Here is a 24,706-nt window from a genome sequence, read left to right as displayed (position 1 = left end):
ATTATGTTACATATTTGAAACAAAATGTTATATATATATCAATCATACTCCAACAAAAATAAACTAAAAATGAAACAATTATAATACGACTACTAAAATAAAAAGAATCTCATGTACTTTCATAAATTATCTTCAATTAAGAGTTAAATTGGGATGTATATTACCCTAAAAATACAAATAATAAAATTAAAACTATGATTTGAGTTTGGTATCATATCCTAATTAAAAACTGTGCTAAGAGTTAAGTATTATTAAATCATTTCACTACCTTTTCAAAACACATAATAGAGAAATGGTTACAAAAGAAGTTTTAATACATGCATCATATGGGGTGGGGCTCTAGTAATTAAAATTTATCACAAGATGATTACTAAAATGCATATCATGATACATTAAAATATTCTGTAATTCATATTGTAATCTATTAAAACATATCAAAAACTTGATTCCCTTCAGCTATAACCAAAGAGTTACTATATTCTTACAATCTTTATGGGTCAAATACATTCAAAATACTATAAATTAGAAAATAAACTTTTGGCCTCAGCAATCACACAACAAAAAGAAATAAAAGGCATCCAAAGGGGCAAGGAAGAAGTCAAACTTTCACTATTTGCAGATGACATGATACTCTATGTAGAAAACCTGAAAGATTCTGCCAAAAAATTACCAGAATACACAAATTCAGCAAAGTAGCAGGATATAAAATCAATATGTAGAATTCTGTTGCATTTTTATACAGCAATAACGAAGCAGCAGAAAAAGAAATCAAGGAATCAATCCCATTTGCAACTGCACCAAAAACAGTAAGATTCCTAGGAATAAACCTAACTAAAGAGGTGAAAGATCTATACTCCGAAAACTATAGAACACTTATGAAAGAAACAGAAGATGACACAAAGAAGTGGAAAAGCATTCCATGTTCATGGATTAGAACGAACATTGTTGGGGTGGCGCAGTCGGTTAAGCGTCCGACTTCAGCCAGGTCACGATCTCGCGGTACGTGAGTTCGAGCCCCGCGTCGGGCTCTGGGCTGATGGCTCAGAGCCTGGAGCCTGTTTCCGATTCTGTGTCTCCCTCTCTCTCTGCCCCTCCCCCGTTCATGCTCTCTCTCTGTCCCAAAAATAAATAAACGTTGAAAAAAAAAAAATTAAAAAAAAAAAAAAAAAAAAGAACGAACATTGTTAAAATGTCTATACTACAGAAACCAATCTACACATTTAATGCAATCCCTATAAAAATACCACCAGAGGGGCGCCTGGGTGGCTCAGTCAGTTAAGTGTCCAACTTCAGCTCAGGTCATGATCTCACACTCCGTGAGTTCAAGCCACGCGTCAGGCTCTGTGCTGACAGCTCAGAGCCTGGAGCCTGCTTCAGATTCTGTGTCTCCCCCTCTCTCTCTGCCCCTCCCCTGTTCATGCTGTCTCTGTCTCAAAAGTAAAACTAAAAACATTTAAAAAAAATTAAAAAAAAATACCACCAGAGTTTTTCACAAAGCTAGAACAAACAACACTAAAATTTTTATGGAGCCACAAAAGACCCCAAATAGCCAAAGCAATGTTGAAAAAGAAAACCAAAGCAGGAGGCATCACAATCCCACACTTCAAGCTGTATTACAAAGCTGTAATCATCAAGACAGTATGGCACTGGCACAAAAACAGACACATAGATTAATGGAACAGAATAGAGAACCCAGAAATGGATCCACAACTATACAGTCAATTAATCTTCAACAAAGCAGGAAAGACTATCCAATGGGGAAAAACACAGTCTCTTCAACAAATGGTGTTCAGAAAACTGGATGGGAACATGCAGAAGAATGAAACTGGACCACTTTCTGACACAAAAATTCAAAACGGATGAAAGACCTAAATGTGAGACAGGAAACCATCAAAATCCTAGAGGACCTCTTGGGAACTATTGGGACCGAAAAAAAGCTTCTGCACAGCAAAGGAAACAATCAACAAAACTAAAAGGCAGCCTACAGAATGGGACAAGATATCTGCAATGACATTATCTGATACAGGGTTAGTAACCAACATTTACAAAGAACTTATCAAACTCAGCACCCAAAAAACCACCTAGTTAAGAAATGGGCAGAAAACATGAATAGGCACTTCTCCAAAGACATCCAGATGGCTAACAGACACATGAAAAGATGCTCAACATCATTCATCATCATGGAAATACAAATCAAAACCACATTAAGATACCACTTCACACCAGTGAGAGTGGCTAAAATTAACAACTCAGGAAATGACAGATGTTGGCGAGGATGTGGACAAAGGGGAACCCTCTTGCACTGTTGGTGGGAATGCAAACTGGTGCAGCCACTCTGAAAAACAGTATGTAGTTCCTCAAAAAATTAAAAACAGAAATACCCCACAACCCAGCAACTGCACTGTTAGGTATTTACCCAAAGGATACAAAATAGATTCAAAGGGATACATGCACCCAAATGTTTCCAGCAGCATTATCAACAATAGCCAAACTATGGAGATAACCCAATGTCCATCTACTGATGGATACAGAAGATGTGGTATACACACACACACACACAGACGCATGCACATATACATAGGAATATTACACAGCCATCAAAAAGATTGAAATATTGCCATTTGTAGCAGTGTGGATGGAGCTAGAATGTATTATGAATATGGAAATGGGAGGAGAGAAGAGAGTGAAACAAACCACAGCAGTCTCTTATTTTTTTTATTGACAAGCTTTATTTTTTTAAATTTAAATGCAAGTTAGTTAGCCTACAGCACAGTATCGGTATCAGGAGTAGAACCCAGAGTTTCATCACTTACATAAAACACCCAGGGCTCATCCCAACAAGCACCCTCCTTAATGCCCATCACCCATTTAGTTCATCCCTCCATTCACCTAACCTCCAGCAACCCTCAGTTTGTTCTCTACATTTAAGAGTCTCTTATAGTTTGTCTCCCTCTGTTTTCATCTTATCTTTCCTTCCCTTTCCTTATGTTCATTTGTTGTGTTTCTTAAATTCTACCTATGAGTGAAATCATGTGATGTTTGTCTTCGACTGACTTATTTTGCTTAGCATTAATACATTCTGGTTCCATCCACACTGTTGCAAATGGCAAGATTTCATTCCTTTTCATCACCGAGTAATATCCTGTGTATAAATACACCACATCTTTATCCATTCATCAGTTGATGGACATTTGGGCTCTTTCCATAATTTAGCTATTGTTGATAGCGCTGCTATAAACATTGGGGTTCAGATCAGCTTTTTTGTGTTGTTTGGATAAATACCTAGTAGTGCAATTGCTGGCTCATAGGGTAGTTCTATTTTTAATCTTCTGAGGAACTTCCATACTGTCTCCCAGAGTGGCTGCACCAAACCACCAGAGACTCTTAATCACAGAGAACAGGATTGACAGAGGAAGGTGTAGGAGACAAACTAGATGGGTAATGGGTACTAAGGAGGTCACTTCTTGTGATTAGCACTGGGTGTATGGAAGCAATAAATCACTGAATTCTACTTCTGAAACCAATACTGCACTGTATGTGAACTAACAAAAATTTAAATAAAAAAAGAGTGAAACAAAATAAGCTTTCTAAAACCAAGCTTAATTATACCTTTCTTTGAAATATGAACACTGGAGCACCTGGGTAAGCATCTGACTCTTGATTTCAGCTCAGATCATGATTTCATGGTAGGTCACAAGATGGAGTCCTGCATTGGGCTCACACTGGGCATGCAGACTTCTTAAGATTCTCTCCTGAGGTGCTTGGGTGGCTCAGTCTGTTGAGCATCTGCCTCTTAATTTCAGCTCAGATCAGGATCTCACGGTTTGTGAGATATAGCCCCACCTTAGGCTCTGCACTGACAATGTGGAGCCTGCTTGGGATTCTCGTTCTCTACCCCTTCCCTGATCATGCTGTCTTTCCCTCTTTCTCACAATAAATAAACATTAAAAAAAAAAACTCTCTCCCTCTGCCCCTCCCCTATTCACTCACTTTCTACCCTCACCTCTAAAAAATAAATAAATAAAATATGAACACTGTCATTCAAAAATTTCACATTCTATAAAATCAATAATTCTTAGGGAAAGAAAACAGCACACATATGTTAGAAACAATAACAAAGAAGCCTCTCCTGTCATAAAGTCATTGTTGCCTGGCACAAAAACAAACACTCAGATCAGTGGAACAGAACAGAAAACCCAGAAATGGACCCACAAACGTATGGCCAACTAATCTTTGGCAAAGTAGGAAATAATACAATGGAATAAAGACAGTCTCTTCAGCAAGTGGTGCTGGGAAAACTGGACAGTGACATGCAGAAAAATGAACCTGGACCACTTTCTTACACCATACACAAAAATAAACTCAAAATGGATGAAAGACCTCAATGTAAGACAGGAAGCCATCAAAATCCTCGAGGAGAAAGCAGGCAAAAACCTATATGATCTTGGCCACAGCAACTTCTTACTCAACAGGTTTCCAGATGCAAGGTAACCCAAAGCAAAAATGAACTATTGGGACCTCATCAAAATAAAAAGCTTCTGTACATTGAAGGAATCAGCAAAACTAAAAGGCAACCAACAGAATGGAAGAAGATATTTGCAAAAGACGTATCAGATAAAGGGTTAGTATCCAAAATCTATAAAGAACTTATCAAACTCAACACCCAAAAAATGGGCAAAAGACATGAATAGATACTTCTCCAAAGAAGACATTCAGATGGCCAACCGACACATGAAAAAATGCTCAACATCACTCAGCATCAGGGAAATACAAATCAAAACCACAACGAGATACCACCTCACCCCTGTCAGAATGGCTAACATTAACAACTCAGGCAACAACAGATGCTGGTGAGGATGAAGAGAAAGGATCTCTTGTGCACTGCTGATGAGAATGCAAACTGGTACAGTCACTGTGGAGAACAGTATGGAGGTTCCTCAAAAAATTAAAAATAGAACTACCCTATGACCCAGCCATTGCACTACTAGGTATTTATCCAAGAGATACAGGTATGCTGTTTTGAAGGGACACATGCACCCCAATGTTTATAGCATCACTATCAATAGCCAAGAAAGAGCCTAAATGTCCATCAATGGATGAATGGATAAAGAAAATGTGGTATATATACACGATGGAGTATTACTTGGCAATCAAAAAGAATGAAATCTTGCCATTTGCAACTACGTGGATGGAACTGGAGGGTATTATGCTAAGCAAAAATAGTCAGAGAAAGACAAATACCATATGACTTCACTCATATGAGGGTTTAAGATACAAAACAGATGAACATAAGGGAATGGAAGCAAAAATAATATAAAAATAGGGAGGGGGACAAAACAGAAGAGACTTACATATGGAGTACAAACAGAGGGTTACTGGAAGGGTTGTGCAAGGAGGGGATGGGCTAAATGGGTAAGGGGCATTAAGGAATCTACTCCTGAAATCATTGTTGCACTATATGATAAGTAATTTGAATGTAAATTTAAAAAATTAATTAATTAAAAAAAATAAAGTCACTGTTGCCAAAACATTCACTTAAATGCCTACAACTTCTAAGATTTTACTTACAGAAGATGTCATTCATTATAAAAATAAAGAAACCTGAATAAAGACATAAACTCAAAGAAGAACTTATTGATCCTCAAAATATGCTCTTAAGGTAAGCAATTTGCAATCTAGATAGGAAAAAATGCAGTTAGGCTGTTAAGCTTCATTTAATGTTAAACTTTACATTGAGCTCCAGAGAATGCCCCTGAGGTAGAATATTCTGCCAAACTAAAATATTGTAAAATAAAAAAAGAGCTCCTACATACTCAAAATGTTAGAGGAAATATTCAAAATGAATTTGAGAAGATAGATTATTGGGGGAAAACGAGAGACGGTGGGGGGGGGGGGAGAGAGAAAGAAAGAGAGAGAGAGAGAGAGAAGCAAACCATACGCGTCTCAACTATAGAGAACAAAAAGGGTAGCTGGAGTGGTGCTGGGTGATGGGATGGGCTAAATGGGTGATGGGCATTAAGGAGGGCACTTGAGATGAGCACTGGGTGTTAATGTCAGAGATGAATCACTAAATTCTACACATGAAACCAATTTTACCACATATGCTAACTAACTAGAATTTAAATAAAAACTTGAAATAAAAATAAGAGAACAGGGATGCCCGGGTGGCTCAGTTGGTTAAGCGTCTGACTTCAGCTCAGGTCACAATCTCCCGGTTCGTGGGTTCGAGTCCCTCACTGGCCTCTCTACTGTCACCACAGAGCCCACTTCATATCCTCTGTCCCCCTCTGTCTGTCCCTCCCGTCCCTCTCTCAAAAATAAACATTTTTAAAAACAGAACAAAGAGATTATCATTCTTTTAACTTCTATCATTATTTCTTTTAAAAGTTCTAAGTAATTGAGTATTTTGGGGAAATCTTGTGCTACAGATAATCCACATATAAAAGCAACTTCAAGCAATTTGGATAAACAAAATCAGTTCTGAATTTTGAATATGATGACAATTATGCAATTATGAATATGATGACAAAATACTTTGCTAATTCATGGGGGGCATATAAGCAAGAATATGACAACAGAGTATGACAAAGCCACAGGCAGGTCACGGTATTAAATGTTAACCACACAGGGGCGCCTGGGTGGCTCAGTCGGTTAAGCGTCCGACTTCAGCTCGGGTCACGATCTCGCGGTACATGAGTTTGAGCCCCGCGTCAGGCTCTGGGCTGATGGCTCAGAGCCTGGAGCCTGCTTCTGATTCTGTGTCTCCCTCTCTCTCTGCCCCTCTCCCGTTCATGCTCTGTCTCTCTCTGTCTCAAAAATAAATAAATGTTAAAAAAAAAATTAAAAAAAAAATATATGTTAACCATACAGAGCACAGAGTTATTGGAACACGGCAAATTGTAATAATTCTCTTGGCCTTATTCAATTTCCATGGATGAGCATTTCTGTGAATCCTAACCTTTATTTAAATTTAAATAAGGAGTGAAGAAGCAAGCAAGCAATGTACACGTTAGTTTTCATTATTTCTTTTTTTTTTTTAATTTTTTTTTTTTTAACGTTTATTTACTTTTGACACAGAGAGAGACAGAGCATGAACGGGGGAGGGTCAGAGAGAGAGAGGGAGACACAGACTCTGAAACAGGCTCCAGGCTCTGAGCTGTCAGCAGAGAGCCCGACATGGGGCTCGAACTCACGAGCCGTGAGATCATGACCTGAGCTGAAGTCGGACGCTCAACCGACTGAGCCACCCAGGCACCCCAGTTTTCATTATTTCATTCTTTCTCTAGTTTTTGCACAGCAAGGGCCCTTCAGATGTCAAACTCAGGTCTATAGGAATTGGAAACTGCAATACACACAAGGTCAGACAAGAAATGTAAATAAAAATGGGCGGAAAACAGGATAAAAAAGACTATAGAGATATGGTAAATGTTAAATCCTAATACCACATTCAAAGAAAAGATCTTAAAAGCAGTCAGAAAGAAAATATACACTAACTATAATGAAACAACAGTCAGATTCACAGATTTCTTAAACAGCAATCAGGAGAGCCAGGAAATAGCAAAATAATATCTACAAACTTCTAAGAGAAAGTAAATATCTAGAATTGAAGATTCAGCTACACTACTTGACAAAAAGTAAGACTAAAGAAATTTTAAGAAACAAAACACAAACCTTTTAAGTTCATCCCAAACTGACACTCACTGAGGAAATTATTTAAATATGTATTTGACACATAGATCAATGGAAGAGAGTAAAGAACCCAGAAATGGACCCACAAATGTACGGTCAACTCATCTTCAGCAAAGCAAAAAAGAATATCCAATGGAAAAAAGTTCTTCAGCAAATGGTGTTGGGAAAACTGGACAGTGACATGCAGAAAAATAAACCTGAACCATTTTCTCACATTATACACAAAAATAAACTCAAAATGGATGAAAAACCTATGTGTAAGACAGAAAACCATCAAAATCCTACAGGAGAAAACAGACAACAACCTTTTGACCTTGGCCATAGCAACTTCTTACTTGACTCCAAAGGCAAGGGAAACAAAAGCAAAAATGAGCTATGGGGATCTTATCAAGATAAAAAACTTCTGCACAGTGAAGGAAACAATCAACAAAACTAAAAGGCAACTGATAGAATGAGAGAAGATACTTGCAAATGACATATCAGATAAAGGGTTAGTATCCAAAATCTATTAAAAAAATCAAACTCAACACCCATAAAACAAATAATCCAGTTAACCAAGAGGCAGAAGACATGAATAGACACTTCTCCAAAGAAGACATCCAGATGGGTAACAGACACATGAAAAGATGCTCGACATGACTCAGCATCAGGGAAATACAAATCAAAACCATAATGAGATACCACCTCACACCTGTCAGAATGGCTAACAACTCAGGCAACGACAGATGTTGGTGAGGATGTAGAGGAAGGGGAACACTTCTGCACTGTTGGTGGGAATGCAAACTGGCATAGCCACTGTAGAGAACAGTATGGAGGTTCCTCAAAAAATTAAAAATAGAGTTACTCTACAACCCAGCAATTGTACTACTAGCTATTTATCCAAAGGATACAAAAATGCTGATTCAAAGGGGCACGTGCACCCCAATGTTTATAGCAGCACTCTCAAATAGCCAAAGTATGGAGAGAGCCCAAATGTCCATTGACTGATGAATAAAGAAGATGTAAATAAAATCATACATACAATGGAACACTACTTGGCAATCAAGAAGAATGACACTTTCCAGTTGCAACAGAACTAGAATGTATTACGGTAAGTGAAAGAAGTAAGCCAGAGAAAGATAAATATCATATGATTTCACTCATATGTGGAATTTAAGAAACACAACAGATGAACATAGGGGAAGGGGAGAAAAAATAAAAACAGAGAGGGAGACAAGTCATAAGAGACTCTTAAATACAGAACAAACTGAGGGTTGCTGGAGGGAAGGGGGGGATGGGCTAAATGGGTGATGGTTATTAAGTAGGCATTTATTGGGATGAGTACTGGATGTTATATACGTAAGTGACGAATCACTAAATTTTACTACTGAAATTATTACATGTTAACTAACTTGGATTTAAACAAAATAAAACAAAAAAATATGTATCTGAAGAAGAAAGAAAATGAAATCAGAAATGAAGTCTAAGTTGCAAGAAAGAATTTGTCAACAAGCAAGGCAAAGATTAAACGTGAAAAAATCCAAAAATAGCACTAAGTGAAACAGTACTACCAACATCTAATTTGGAGGTTTCAAAAAAGCAAGAAATAAGACAACAGACAAGGGCATGTTGGTTGGGAGATGTTTAAAAAAATATTCAGTATTTTTAATAATTTTTCTAATTTTAAATTTCTTTATCAAAATAACAAAGTTTCTTTTATTGCTTACATTAAAATAGGAAATCAGATTTTCTGATGGTTGATCACTTGCTGAATTTAAGATCATCATTAACTGTTGAATAGTATTCATAACGGTCCTAGAGAAAAAAAATAGGAAGAAATATTAAGCAATGAAGGAAAGCAAATAAATAAAATGTATCTATTTATCTATTTCACAAGTTAAATCTTTAAACTCACTATTTCTTGTTTATATTTAAGAAGTTATCTGAAATAAGACTTTACAAAGCCCTTAGTGTACTGTTATTTACAAGGATTTACATTTACTTAAACCTTTAGGAAAGAACATGTTCATAATCACTAAGATCATAATTAAAAACACTGATATGTTTATTTACGAATAAAACTACATTTCAGTACACAATTGGCAAAATTAATGATATTTTAGGAAAAGCACATATAAACTGCTATCAAAATGGTAATTTAAGAAAACATTACAATTAAAGTTTTTCAAATACAGTAGCATATACCCTAACTCAAATGAAGAAACACATGACTTTACAAAGATTTTCAAGATGAAACAAACATTTTAGAAGTCATCACTGTTAAAGCATAAAATTGGGTCAGTCCCTTAAGATTTCTTTAATGCTATAATTATGTGTGTGTGTTGTACAGTAAATACTAATGTTCCAATTTTGGAATGGTAGCACATTGCTACTATAGGTACTGTTTAATAGTGCAAAGAACTATAGAATGTTTATGGCTGAAAGGTTCCTTAAATATTGTTCAGTGAACATGTTCAGTGAGAATTTTCTTCCTCTTTTTTGTAACCTCAGTAAGAATTACTCAGTTTGGAAAAAGAACTTGTCTTTACATCTTCTAAACTCTTTTGGTGAAAGTTTCCTTTTAGGAAAAAACATGTCAAACATCCCTGGTTTTTCTTTGAATCATCTTTGTTATTATACCAAACTATTTTTTTTATAAATACTTAACATTTTTATTTTATTTTGCTTTATTTTTATTTTTTAATGTTTGTTTATTTTTGAGAGGGAGAGAGAATGAGCATGCATGATTGGGGGAGGGGCAGATAGAGTAGGAGGCAGAGAATCTAAAGCAGGCTCCATTCTGTCAGCACAAAGCCCTACATGGGGTTCAGACTCCTGAACTGTGAGATCATGACCTCACCCGAAGTCGGACACTTAACCAACTGAGCCACCCAGTTGCCTCTACACCGAACCATTATATCTCTCTCAACTGATATTTGTACATTCTCACCTCTCAAACATTATTGCTTTTATAACTTGTACATCCTCTAATCTACTTAAGCCACGTTGACTAAAGCCACAAATAACTAATTGCTAAAACTAAAAGATCCTTCTCACTTGTTCTGATACCTGATTTCCTTCAAACATGTGACACTCAAACACCTGCTCTTTCCTAAAATTCCCTCCCTCCCTTGGCTTTTTTGGCTTCATCCTCTGAGGCCCCTTCTCATTCTCTTTAACTTCTATCTAGTCCTTAAATGCTAGCATTCTTTAGGGTTCAGCCCTTAGCCATTCTTGCTATTGCATACCTTTACTTCAGGCAACCTCATCTTTCTTTATGGTTTTAACTTTCCCTGATGATTCTCAAATCTGTAAGAGCTTATATCCTTCTACTTACTACTTCTTCATATCCCATAAATGCTCATGAATAATATTCTGAATATTATTCATCAAATATTCATCAAATATTTATCAAACCTGTTCTTGTTCCTTTATTTCGACTGCCTACTCTTGGCTTGGGTATTCAGCATTTCTCAATTGAATTACTGCAATAGAGCAGTTCAGGGATTTTGACTATGTGTATGGTAATCAGGTCTATGCACGTGTAGTTTAGAAAAATACCTCCTCAGGTTATTCTAATTTGCACCCTTGGTTAAGAACCACTGTGACACACTGAGAGGTCAATTTCTCACTATGTCCTCCTTAGTCCATCCCCTTGCAAACTACTACCATGTAATTCAGAAGCAAAAAAAGAAGGACAAGTTTCAAGAAGAGGGAAAAGCAAGTGTGAAGGTCTTCAAGTATAAAGGAAGAGCTTTAAGCATTCAGGAAACTGGCTAGTTCATCATGAGCAGGCAAACAAGATGAGGTGAGAGAGGCAACAGAAGCTGGATCTTATAGGCACTGTGAAGGAATGTGCATTTCAACTGCAACAGGAAGCAATCAAAGGTTTAATATGGTGAACATGATCTGACTCACATTTCTAGATTACTATTCTGGGGCTCTCTGGAGAATATATTTGGTGGTGGGGAGAGAGGAAAAGTGAGGAGAGTAGACACAGCAAGATCAATTAGGAGGCTACTGCAAAAAAATCCAAAACAAAGAGAAAGAGATCTTGGACAAGGGTGGTGAGACTGCAAATGGAGAACAGGAGATGGACTCGAGGTATTTAAAAGGTAGATTCAACAAGACTTGGTAACAGATTAGATGTAGAAAGTGAGGAAAAGGACAGAAAAATGCTTCTAATCCAAGTTTATGCAGAGCAAAGGATAATACATCTTTTTCTTCCTCATTTACTGAGATGGAAAACATTCCCACTCTAGCTTATATTCTTTAAGGACAGACAGAACTATGTCTAATAATCATATCCTCAGCAACTAGTGAAATACCTGGCATGCAAAGACCACTCAATATGTTTGTTGTGTGTATATACAAATATACAATAGAATGAACAAACCCAAAGGACTATAAGGCACAGAATAATAACAGTGAAAATCAAAAGAAAATTCATACCTAACTGGAGTCTGCGGAAGCATCGTATTCACCTCTTCATCAGAGTTACTTTTTCGTGGTGTTCTCTGCATTTCAAAACTAAGTAATGATAAACAAAGTCATTAATATATAGTTTGTGCTTTATGAATCAAAAGAGCAGTATATTACCATCATACAAAATGGTAAGTCAATAACAAGTGATAGGAAACAGATGATTCAAAAGCTGTTTAAGTAAATCAAATTTTATTTTTTTCACCATTGTTTTTAAGTTGGGTTTTTCTTCCACTAGGTTTATGAAAAACAGGTGCACCAATTCATTAACAATTTTTTAAAAGTGAAAGTTAGATGCTATCTCTAAATGCTAGATGGTATTACTAACCAAGCTGTTCAATATTAAAAAATATCAAAGCTTAAGTTTCTTAACCATTACGCCTTCCAAAGACCTTACTTTGACTTAAACTTGAAACATTCTGTATTTAACCTATAAATTATATAGATTTTCAGTTACATATTCAAAAACTTCATGCTAATGACATAAACATAATAAATTTTTTGTAATTACTCTCAATCATTCCTATTTTAGGATTATACATGACAATTCAAGAGAATATACTTTTGTATTAACATTTAAAAAAAAGAACCAAGCAATAATAGTAGATGAAAGGGTGGGAAAGAGAGACCACTACTTAAGTAAACTAATTACTTCAACAATTTTCTTTTCATGCACATTTTAAAAATTATATTCAATAAAAAATAGTTGTTATAGAGAATAATTCATATTAAATCTCTATTTGTTAATATATGCTTATCAGCTTTATAGAAAGGCATTTGAAGTAACTTACTATAAATGATATTTAAAGATCACAAAGTTGAACAAAAACCTATTTAACCTACGTGTATCAATATCAACCTATAATGTTATAGCAAAAGCATCTCAACAAACAGACCATGTACAATACCTGTCTATAGGATCAGCCTGAAGAGTTTTATCATGATCCAGAAATAATCTTGCATCAAGATCTTTGTTTTTAAGGTAAATTTCTTCATATTGTTTAGAGAGACTTTCCACCTCAAAAGAAAAAAAATACTGGTGATTATCCTTTTCATATCATTTCATCTCTTAGTCCACAGAAGTACAGATTTAATTAAAGAATCTTTGTACAGCATACAATTTTATAATATAGACAGAGTTCACAGGGGCGCCTGGGTGGCGCAGTCGGTTAAGCGTCCGACTTCAGCCAGGTCACGATCTCGCAGTCCATGAGTTCGAGCCCCGCGTCGGGCTCTGGGCTGATGGCTCAGAGCCTGGAGCCTGTTTCCGATTCTGTGTCTCCCTCTCTCTCTGCCCCTCCCCCGTTCATGCTCTGTCTCTCTCTGTCCCAAAAATAAATAAACGTTGAAAAAAAAAATTAAAAAAAAAAAAAAAAAAGACAGAGTTCACATGCAGTAATAATAGAGCATATCTAAAAGTGACATTAAAAAATTGCTATCTTTTTAACTCTAATCTTAAACGGATTTTATGTATGCACCCCATTCATTAGAGTTTTTTGTAGACAATGATCACCAATAACACAAAATAGTACTGAGACAGATCTGTAAGACAAAAATAAGTATTATTTTAATCAACTTAATTGCCAAGATGCTCCAAATAGCCCATACATCCCTCACTTTTAATCTTCCACTATGATTATGAATATAAGAATATTTTTCAGGGTGCCTGGGTGGCTCAGTTGGTTAAGCATCCGACTTTGTCTCAGGTCATGATCTCACGTTTGGGGAGTTCAAGTCCTGCAACAGGCTCTGTGCTGACAGCTGAGTCTGGAGCCTGCTTCCAATTCTGTGTCTCCCTGTCTCTCTGTCCCTCCCCTGCTCATATTCATTCTGTCTCTCTCTCTAAATAAATAAACATTAAAAAAAGAATATTTTTCAAACATTATAACAAACTCCTGATTATACATTCTGCCTATCTTTTCTAAATTCTTTGGTGGCATTCCAACTCCCCGCCCAATTAACATATCACAATGTATTCCTAATCTCAGATACCTTTTCATTTCATTTGTTAGAATCTCTAATTCTTTTGTAAGTTCTGATTCATTATTTTCTAAACATAATTAAAAACCAATGCCCAGTAAATAACTATTTGGCATGACTTCTGCTATGACTTTTAAAGTCAAAATATTTCTAACCTGAGAGAACTAAAATTGCATTTTAAAAGGAGTGGTAGGAAGAAATCCAGCTAGTGTAAATTTTTTTCTATGTAAGTTTTTTAGGTAGAACAGTTATTCATGTTAATTAAGTTCAATCACTGTGCCCTATCTTAGTGAGGTGCTAATTATCAATCATTTATTGACTGGCAGCTATTACTGTTATTTGAAAGATGCTGGGGGGCGCCTGGGTGGATCAGTGGGTTGAACATCTGACTTCGGCTCCGGTCATGATCTTGTGGTTTACGAGTTCAAGTCCCGTGTGGGGCTCTGTGCTGACATCTCAAAGCCTGGAGCCAGCTTTGGATTCTGTGTCTCCCTGTCTCTGCCCCTCCCCCACTCATTCTTGGTCTCAAAAATAAATAAACATTAAAAAACCATTTAAGAAAGATGCTGGGGCGGGGGTGTGGGTAGCTCAGTCGGTTAAGCATCCGACTCTTGATTTCCGCTTGAGTCATGATTTCATGGTTCGTGGGTTCGAGCCCCATGTCAGGCTCTGCACTGGCAGTGTGGAGCCTTCTTGGGATTCTGGCTCCTTCTTTCTCTGCCCCTCCCCCAATCACACACTCGTTGTCTCTCTCTCTCTCAAAATAAATAAATAAACAAACATTTTTAAAAAATGCTGGCGTAAAGTTTATTTTAGGATTTCTACTAAAACTGTAATCCTTTCTAATGAAGGAAGAAAAATTACTTTGAGTGTCCAAAATTCTTTAGAGCTGTGAACAGGTTATTTTTTGGCACATCAGTTGATAAGAAAGTTCAGTAATACATTTGACCCCATTTCTTGCTTCTCTAGTGTCTTTTGCACTGCATCCCAATCTTAACAAATTAGCTGGAGTTCACTGAACAGACCAAACTATCATAAATCATTGTCCCTTTGAATCTATAATTTCTAACACTGAAAATATCTTTTTTTCTCATAAAGCTTATTCACTTCAGAAATCACATCTCCAAACAATTTTCCACAAAACCCATCTGCCCCACTTTGGATTAGGTGGATATCACAGCACCATGTGCAGACTTGTATCAGACTCTTGCAGACTCCTCTAATGTTCTATTTCTTTGTCTTTTTCGTACTATGACCTTGTTGACTGTGAGTTAAATCTCTAATGAATAATATCTAGCACAATGCCTGGCACACATTAAGCACTCAATAAATGATTGTTGGATGAGTAAGTTTATTAATTCAAGGACTAGCTACCAATTTGGGGAGTAGAATCAGCAGACTAGCTATCTGATTCCATGTCTTTTGGTCTTGATAACTAATACCAGGTGCTTCTAAAACATTGCTTTAGCACTGAGTACTTGTTCTTCATCATTTATCTAAGCATTCTTTTCTCCACATCTTACCACGTAAAGTTCTAGGTTGTTCTGTTCTCATTGGAGAGCAAGATATTTGAGGCAAAATATGAAAAGAAACAAAGATGGATGGCACACCAGTAAGGTAAAACATTTCTGCAATATAATCACAGCCATTTCAACCAAATTTCTTTTCAATTAAGTAGTTTAAAGTATTCCAAAGAGATGCTCCATAATATCGTAATGCCAATAATGTTGATAGCCTCAATCCGTGGATCCTATGCTCAAGGATGTAGAGCAAATCAGAATCAAAATTTGATTGTGCATATTTAATTATACTGTACTTAAATATAATGGCCTTCAGAAATCCAAAAGCCCACACTTTGATTTTTTAAAATTTCAGTATAAATCAATTTCTAGTGAAAATTATAAATGCTGCTTATTTATACATCTGAATATATACTCAAAAGGTTTTTCTGTTACTTATATAAAGTTGGCTTAGCACAATTCTACTTAGATTTCTTTCCTTGGGCAAAAAATATTTAATATACAGCAAAGCAACTTTAAGAAATTAGACAGCTATTCCTTCCTCCCAAAAGTCCCAAAACACATTAACTTTTTATTAATTTTTCCTTCCTACCTCTGGAAGTCCATTAGAAGCTACAATTCCAAGAGAATTCATAAAAGGTATGAAATTTTTGAAATAAACATTTTTCACCTGAAAAAGATAAAGTTACAACACAGCCATTAAAAGAAAAACCTTAATGTCTGTCGCTTTTAACACTAGAATGAAAGTGCTAAATGACATTTTAATCAATGACTTACATTCAACCTAATGTGATACTTATTTATCATTAATTCAATTATTTACTTTTTTATTTACGTGAGGCAGATTTCAAGTCCTAGAATGGAAGTGGAGTAGAGGACTGTTAATGAAATGCGATTTATAAGAAGAAAACCCATTGAAACCAATCTCAGTATTCTGCATTTAACAAATGATGAAAAGATGGCTCAAAAAAATTAGGCAACTTGACCAAAGTTACACAGCTAGGAAGTGGCAGAGCTGGAATTAAAACCCAATGTATCATCAAAGCCAAGACTCTTTACTTCTCCCTACTATCTCTGATTTCTCCCTGAAGCATATTTTTAGGCCACTTCATATTTATCATGATAGCTAGCTTAGGGAACAGTCAAGTATTTTTGCAGAAATTTAGGAAAATAACCTGTTTTTACAAGAAAATAATTTCACACACATAAAGGATACCTCATAATTCAATTCAAAATCACATAAAAATATTTTGTAGAATGATGCATTTTCATACAAAAGCATCCTACATTTATTTAACATAGATAATAAATACATTTATTTAACATAGATAATATAGATAACATAGATAATAATTTAACATAGATAATAGGAAACCTGGAGTCATATTCCAGGCTGTTGTGCACTTGCAGTGTGCTACAAAATTTTAAACAACTTACTTATTTTCATTTAACTTCTCAAAATCTGAAGTCTACATATATTAAGGTAGAAATAATATCAGTTCATATCTTCTACTTCACATATAAGTTATAAAAATTGGCTTTTGTAATACTTTTTGTTTTTTAATTAACTCCCACTTAACTGGAGTATTTATAAGGTAGGTAGTTTTAACTAACCAATTAGTATTAACTAACCAATAATTATATAGCCATAAATGTAACTAATCAATAATAACCAAAAACATTATATGTAAATACCCACTGTCAATTGACTGTCAATGACTACCATAGTTTTTAATCAGCTACACTTTAAAAATCATTCCCATATTCTAAGTTACAGAAGTTATTTAAAATGAAAAAATTTTAATCATTTATTCCTGATTTTAGAAATAAAATTTTATAAGTAGTTCTGAAATCCATAGAATTAACAACCAGGAATTAGCAAACTGTATTTATGTCTGTTCATTACCTTAAGGGACTTAGCAATAGACTGGGTTAAAAAATATTTCAACTACATTTGTCAGCTTATTAACAAAGATTATTTGTGATTCTAGAAAGTAAAACACACACACACACACACACACACACACACACACACACACACACACACACACACACGTGTATAAAGTTGATACATCTGTATCCACAGGTATACATCTGCATCTTTGCTAAAACTGACAAAAGCCACAGTACTAGAATTTAGGTATCTTGGTAAATCATTCCAACACTTCTTAAACTAAATTTTGAGATCATACTCCATTCCTTCCCAGTTGACAGAGAAATTTCAAAGATGCAACATTTCATACAGCTATCTGGCAGTAGTGAACTGTGGACAATATAACAATTTATGAGAGAAACAGCATTGTACACTAAAAGGAGAAACTGGTAGCAGATTTACCAAAGTCTAGACTCTGTTAGTAATTAGCTATCAATCTCTAGAAGCTCATTCACTCATTACTAAAAGGAGGTTGAGTACATTGTTTCTAACATTCCTTCCAATTCCAACACCCCAGATTCTGTGAACAACATAAGCAATTCCAGGATGTTCAAGTATATTCTCTACCATCCATTAGTATCTGGTGTAATATTTGGAAAGAGTGTATAGGCTGAACAGCAATTTAATGTTGATATTACTTAACACCAGGATTTTCTTGCAGGGTATTTTAAAACTTAGGAATTATCAGTAGCCACAGAAGAATCAAAGAACAAATTCATTTGAAAACTACTGCCTTAATGATGCACCTTTCAGTGATTCCTGAATAAGGGAGGCACTCTCTTTAAAATCAAAGTAACTTAATATGAAAAGTAATTTTTTTCTAAATATTTTGCTGCAAAAGAATTAGCACTAATTACAAAAGCAACTTGTCACGAAAGAAGTATATACTGTTAGGAAGAACTTATATCTAAATCTACTTCATTTTAAAGAAATCATGAAGTTAAATTACCTCATCTATATTACATTCATGTTCTTTACAGAGAACTTCAATAATTCTTGTATCATTTTCTAGTTGTTTTGCTATCCGTGCACTCCTGTTCTGACCTCGCCTTGGTGTTCGAGGTGAACCATTAAAAGGTATTACAGCTGTTTCTGTAAAAATGGTAAATTAGATAAGAACAATTGCACATTCCACTGTATAAAATAATGAAGTATTCTAACTCGGGGGATCAGAAATAATCTTGGTAACATTCTGCTACTTTTATTTATTAGGCTTCATTAAAAGGCTAATAGTCTCATCTATCTATTGAATATTTGTTTTATTTACTGATAATAGCTTTTGCCATCCCTATTCTCTTCTGCCCCCAACCAGCCCAAAAAGAAACAATTATAAACAAGATGTAAAGCCCTACAGGCAAATATGGAGAAGGCAAGGGAAATAGCCAACTTATAAACTTACTCTAAAATGTATCCTACTCAGTCTGTAAGGGAAAAAAATGTTTCCTATCTTGGAGAGTCTTAAAAAAAGTATTTATGGATTTAATTGCTAGACATAGTATAAAAATAAATAAAATTTTAAAGTTTGAGCAAAACCCACAATAAATTATGCTTTAAAAATATATATATTAATATGTAAATATTAATATATATGTATTATATTCATATATATGTATTATAATATGATAAAGGGTGATTTTTTTAAAATCTTCTGTATTGTTTTCAGTATTCCCCATTTAAACTGAAAATGGATTCAACTATTAAAAGAGATTACAAATGACTAAATATAAAATGTATTAACTGCCTCCGGGCCTAACCACCAACTTACAGGAAATTGAGAGAATACAGGAACATGTTAAACTATACAACAAAATGCAGTCAGAAAAAATTAAACCATGTGAAGCTGCACAGAATAAACCACCTAATTACTTAATACATCAGTTATAAGAAAAAAAAAAAAGAGACAGAAAAGGAAGTTTTTTTGTCTCAAAAGCTATCAACCAGTCATAAGGTATAGATCTTATTTAGATTCTGATTTAGTCAACCTGTAAAAAAAAAAAAAGTTTAAAATCACTTTTAAAAGGCAAGTGAAAATCTGAACACTTACTAGATATTTGGTGGTATTAGGTTAGAAATCACTATTGATTTTCAGGTGTGCTAATAATCACTATGCTTTTTAAAAAGACTACCTTTTAGAGATACATACTAAAATTTGTAAGAATGAAATGGTATACAAAGATGTGCTTCAAAATAATATAGCTGATGCAACTAGGCAGCAGATGGGGCTCCTGGCTGACCATAAGTTATATGTTGAAGGCACATGATTAAGTACATGACGCTTATTATACTACTGTCTACTTTTGTATATTCATCTGGAATTTTCATAATAAAAAGGTAATTAAAAGTTTGCCATACTCAATTTAACACCTCATCAAACATGTGTTTGAATAATCCAAAAGAACAAAGCCTGTCAACCTAAAGTAACATCCTACATGAACTTCCTAAACTTGTAAAAATTGAAAAAAGTGAAGAAAAGACAAATCATTACAGAATCAGAAATTTTTAAAATATATTGTTTTGTATTTTTTTCTCCCATTTTGGTTTCTGCTACTGATCTTTTTCTGTCAAACCACGTTCAACACATTTTTCCATGAAATTATCGTTCAGGAAGATTACTTAGGCTTCAGTTTTTCAGCCACTTTCAACACCACTTTTGACTTCCATGTTTTTTTATCTGTCCTCTATTACTTTTAGTATTATTAATACTTTCATCATGTTAGGAGCAAGGAAGCAGTTCGGCCTAGTTAAGTTTACATTTTTCTGTGGTATATAAGTGTATAAGTGTGGTATAAGTGATTTTGAAATTCTACTCTTGATGCCACCAAAAGAAGCAATTCCATTCTAAGAGGAATATACTCATCTTTGCTTAATACTCTCTATTTCAACAACAGTTAATTTCTTTTTATTATTTTTTTTAGCAACAGTTACTTTCATTTAAAAACACTTCTCACCTCATCACCCACTGAAGTAGATGACAATTATATGCAAAAAAAGTTAGTCACATAATAATTAGCATCCAATAATACAATTTAGGTAATCTCCTCCTGCAGAATGGGCTATTCTTTCTCATGAAGTTTCACCCATATCTGTGCCTTACCTCTTATTTTCTCTTTACTAGGAATATTCTACCCCAACTTTGCCTAACCCTCAAATGCGATCTACTCTTCAACATTCAGTTCATATCCACCTCTTTTATATGGTCTTCCTTGGTCTTCCCCTGCTTTCTCGTCGCTTGAACTCTCATAGCATTTACTATATTTTGACCCAGATCACTTAGAAAGTGATAATATACTGATTACTTACTTACTTGTCTTATCTCTACTTCTATACCTTATACTACTTGAGGGCAGAGTCCAGGTCTGATTTCTTTTTTATCATCCCTTCAGCTCTAGAACTATGTTTTGGACCTAGTCGATATTAAATAAACAACTGTTGAGTAATGATGTAGAAGGTGCATAAATTATTTAAAATACTTACTATATGGTTCTTTAAGCAACGCAGGAGGTGAGAGTTTAATAAAATAATCAAGGACACAGAGCATTAACTGAAATGAGATGACGAGATCATCTTCCATTTGTAACACTTCCCCTGAAAATAAAGTAGGTTCACATTGTGAAGTAACAGACTAGAAACGGAGATTGAGATCTTTAAATCAGGGAAAATTGTAGGTATGGGCATATGCTTATACTCATTTATTTAAGAGTCACTAAAGGCATATTAAAGCTTAAAATTTTTTGTTTCACAAAAACTCAAGATTTGAAATATATAAAATATAAATGAAATATATAAAAGGTTATGAAATTATAAATGAAGTATAAATCTACCATGAGAATTTGACATTTAGCTATTATTATTATAATTCATTCCCTATGTCTAAATTCATTTTGTTTCTGGAGCATCTGGGTGGCTCAGTTGGTTGAGCATCCAACTTTGGCTCAGGTCATGATCTCACAGTTCGTGAATTCAAGTCCCATGTCAGGCTCTGAGCTGACAGCTCAGAGCTGGAGCCTCCTTTGGATTCTGTGTGTGTCTCTCTCTCTCTCTCTCTCTCTCTCTCTCTGCCCCTCCCCCACTCATGCTCGCTCTCTCTCCCTCTCAAAAATAAGTAAACATTAAATAAGTAAGTAAATACATAAAATGGTCAAGTGAAGTCAGATCAAATCCTCCTCCAATACCCAATAAAATAAAAAGAAAACATGTACTGGCTAAGTGTCAGTACCAACACCAAATTTAAGAGATACTGACTCAGAGTATCCTCATCTTTTCCTCCTCTTACGTGGAGGGCACAGAAATTGCTGATGAGAGAAGGGTAAAAGAGAGGAAGTAAATGGTAGCTAACTTTCTGATAAACACAGAGACTCCAGTATATTGTGCTGAACTGGGGGCCAATCTGAATCCCAACACAATCCTGTTATGGAAACAGGATGTAATTATCACTATAAATGTTCTATTGTAGAGTTCATTCTAACAAGAATCTCAGAACAACAAAGACTCATACCATTCTAGATAAATTCTCCACTTTCTCCCTCACCCCGACTAAAAATAAATATAATAAAAAGGCTGTACTCATATTGTAGCTCTTTGGGGAATACAACGAGCCAAAGATAAAATGCAAAGTGAGTGAAAAGAGATTTATTCACACTACATCAGAGAAAACAGAACATCAAACACCAACCACAACAGAGAAACTAGAACATCAGGTCAGGGTTGCCTACAAAAAGTCCTAGTAACATGAGGTGGGGGAGAGCATGAGAAACACAGCAATTATGCAAACACAGTACAGAAAATAAAACAAGAAAAGAAATAAAAGAATCACAATGTAAGAAGGGGAAAAAAATCAGAGAACCCAATCTGGAAGATAATATACGAGAAGAAAATGCCCTATGACTCCTTGCACTAAGAAATAAAAAGCACAAGTTATATAAAAATAAGGAGCTAGAAAAGCTAAGGAAAAACTGAGGACCAAATAACACCATTACAAACACAGTTTAGCTCAAAACAGAAGAAAGGCTCGAGACAAAAAACAGTTAATACATAAGAAAAAGACCAAAGATCAGAATAATATGAGAAAAGATACTAAATATGGAGGACAAAAACAATCCAACATAAGACAGCTAAGTTCCTGAAACAGAATAGAATAGCACCTAACTGAATAGAATAATATTTAAAAATGTAGTGCATGAAGGGTTCCTGGGTGGCTCAGTTGGTGATCTCCTGGTTCATGGGTTCAAGCCCCATGTTGGACTCCGCACTGGCAGTGCTGACCCTGCTTGGGATTCTCTCTCTGCCCCTCCCCCACTTGTGCTTTCTCTCTCTCTCTCAAAATAAATAAACTTGAAAAAATGTAGTATGTTAAGATTTCTTTGAAATAAAGTGCAGACCTTCAGTTTAAAAAGAGATATAGTGTTACAAAAAAAACTAATACAGAATAATAAAAAACAAAAGAGATATTCTAGTTAAGATAATGAACCTCAAACTTAAAAAAAAATCAAGTATTTAGACAGTAAATAAGTGGGGGCGCCTGGGTGGCTCAGTCAGTTAAGCATCTGACTTCAGCTCAGGTCATGATCTCACAGTCCGTGAATTCAAGTTGCATCAGGCCCTGTGCCAACAGCTCAGAGCCTGGAGCCTGCTTCGGATTCTGTGTCTCCCTTTCTCTCTGCCTCTCCCCCACTCGCACTATCTCTCAAGAAAAAAAAAAAGTAAATAAGGGGCAGAAATTAAGCTAGTCTCCAATTTTTTAATAGCAATGTTTAATGCCATAAAACAGTGTCCTGAGGAAAACAAGTATGACACAAAAATAGGATAGACAGCCAAGTGGTCCTTCAAGTATAAAGCCTATGGACATGACTCATAAACAACACAGAGAATATGGTGCCAAAAAGCCTTTTTTGAAAAACTCCTTCTTGGTAAAGTCCAGCCAGCTAAAGATGAATCAAAATAAAGAACTCAGAAATGGAGAAGCTGTAACAGAGAAGTGACAATAAACAGAATCCACCAAAACAGAGAAGTGAGAATAAACAAGTAATTTTAATTACAGAAGAGAATGTATGTGTTATAATCTTTGATAATGTTAATACGAAAATGCAAAAATCTTAAAGTAGGGAATGGGGAGGTAACAGGAAGAGTGGTAACATTAGTGCTCTTTTCTTTCAAGCAGATTAATACCTTTAAATCGAAACACAAGGTAAAATTAAAAAGATTGTAACCTTAATTTTTAATAATGTTTTATAATCTTAGAGAAATTACAACTGGAATGACAGTCTAATTTTAATGATAATTATTTCTAGGTAGGTTTTGGGTAATTTTTCTACACTTTTCTTTGCATTTTCTGTATTATTTGAATTATGTATTGTGACTGTATCATTTTTATAAAAACAGTAACATTATTCTTAAAAAAAAGGGAAGAAGGATAAAAGGATATTAGAAACAGAAATGAAATAAGACATTTCCAAAGCTGCTTCCAGTGCCATAATTACAAGAACTTGCTAAGAGTTCACAAGCCACACAGAGAATTGGGGAGTGGGGGGGCGGGAGTAACATTAAACTGAATAAAAAATTGAGCGTAGTCCAAAAGAATTATCAATTATTGCATTTGAAACATTCACATGTAACAAAAACAATGACTTTACCTTTAGCTAGTAAAAATGTGATCCAAGAAGCTTTTAGCACCAACAGTGAGTTTATTTCAGTAGATAGCCTGGTAAACAAACAGAAAGCAGAAAAAAATTTTACACTGACAGTCTTTAACTATTTTTTTCCTTTTACTTATTTATTTTGAGAGAGAGAGTACATGCACACACAAGTTGTAGGTAGAGAGAGGTAGAGAGAGGCAGAGAGGGAGGGAGAATACTAAGCAGGCTTCACCAACAGTGTGGAGCAATTGAGACACCCAGGCACCTCTTCCTTCTTTTTAAATTACAGGCCTAAGTTGATTGCGTAAGAGAATACAATCCATTTTAAATGTACAATTTACACATTAACTCAATTTGCTTCAATTCAGTGAGTGGTTTTACCAATACTTATATTTAGCCCATGTACAAAATGTACAAAATACATTTTGTAAAGGAAATATTTAATATTTCAATTCTAATCGAAAAATATGCATAAAAAGTGGTATACTATG

The 24,706-nt window shown here is 35.0% G+C and overlaps 1 protein-coding gene across 3 annotated transcripts in view; it reads right to left on the bottom strand.

The window, feature by feature from the left end:
* Positions 1-24,706, bottom strand: part of RB1 (RB transcriptional corepressor 1) — a 174,805-nt gene that overhangs the window by 95,691 nt on the left and 54,408 nt on the right. For all 3 annotated transcript variants that reach the window (XM_086711974.1, XM_086711981.1, XM_086711986.1), the window contains 7 exons: positions 24,213-24,280; positions 21,058-21,168; positions 18,533-18,675; positions 16,243-16,320; positions 13,059-13,168; positions 12,121-12,198; positions 9,396-9,483 (listed from right to left, as the gene is read on the bottom strand). In XM_086711974.1, the coding sequence (XP_086568100.1) occupies positions 9,396-9,483; positions 12,121-12,198; positions 13,059-13,168; positions 16,243-16,320; positions 18,533-18,675; positions 21,058-21,168; positions 24,213-24,280 (676 nt within the window). The remainder of the gene's footprint in view (positions 1-9,395; positions 9,484-12,120; positions 12,199-13,058; positions 13,169-16,242; positions 16,321-18,532; positions 18,676-21,057; positions 21,169-24,212; positions 24,281-24,706) is intronic.

The sequence above is a fragment of the Puma concolor genome, chromosome A1 (assembly GCF_028749965.1).
Source record: "Puma concolor isolate L17-30 chromosome A1, mPumCon1.1.hap2, whole genome shotgun sequence".
Classification (NCBI taxonomy): domain Eukaryota; kingdom Metazoa; phylum Chordata; class Mammalia; order Carnivora; family Felidae; genus Puma; species Puma concolor.
The sequence above is the reverse complement of the archived record's forward strand: the minus strand, read 5'-3'. Positions and strand labels throughout refer to the sequence as shown.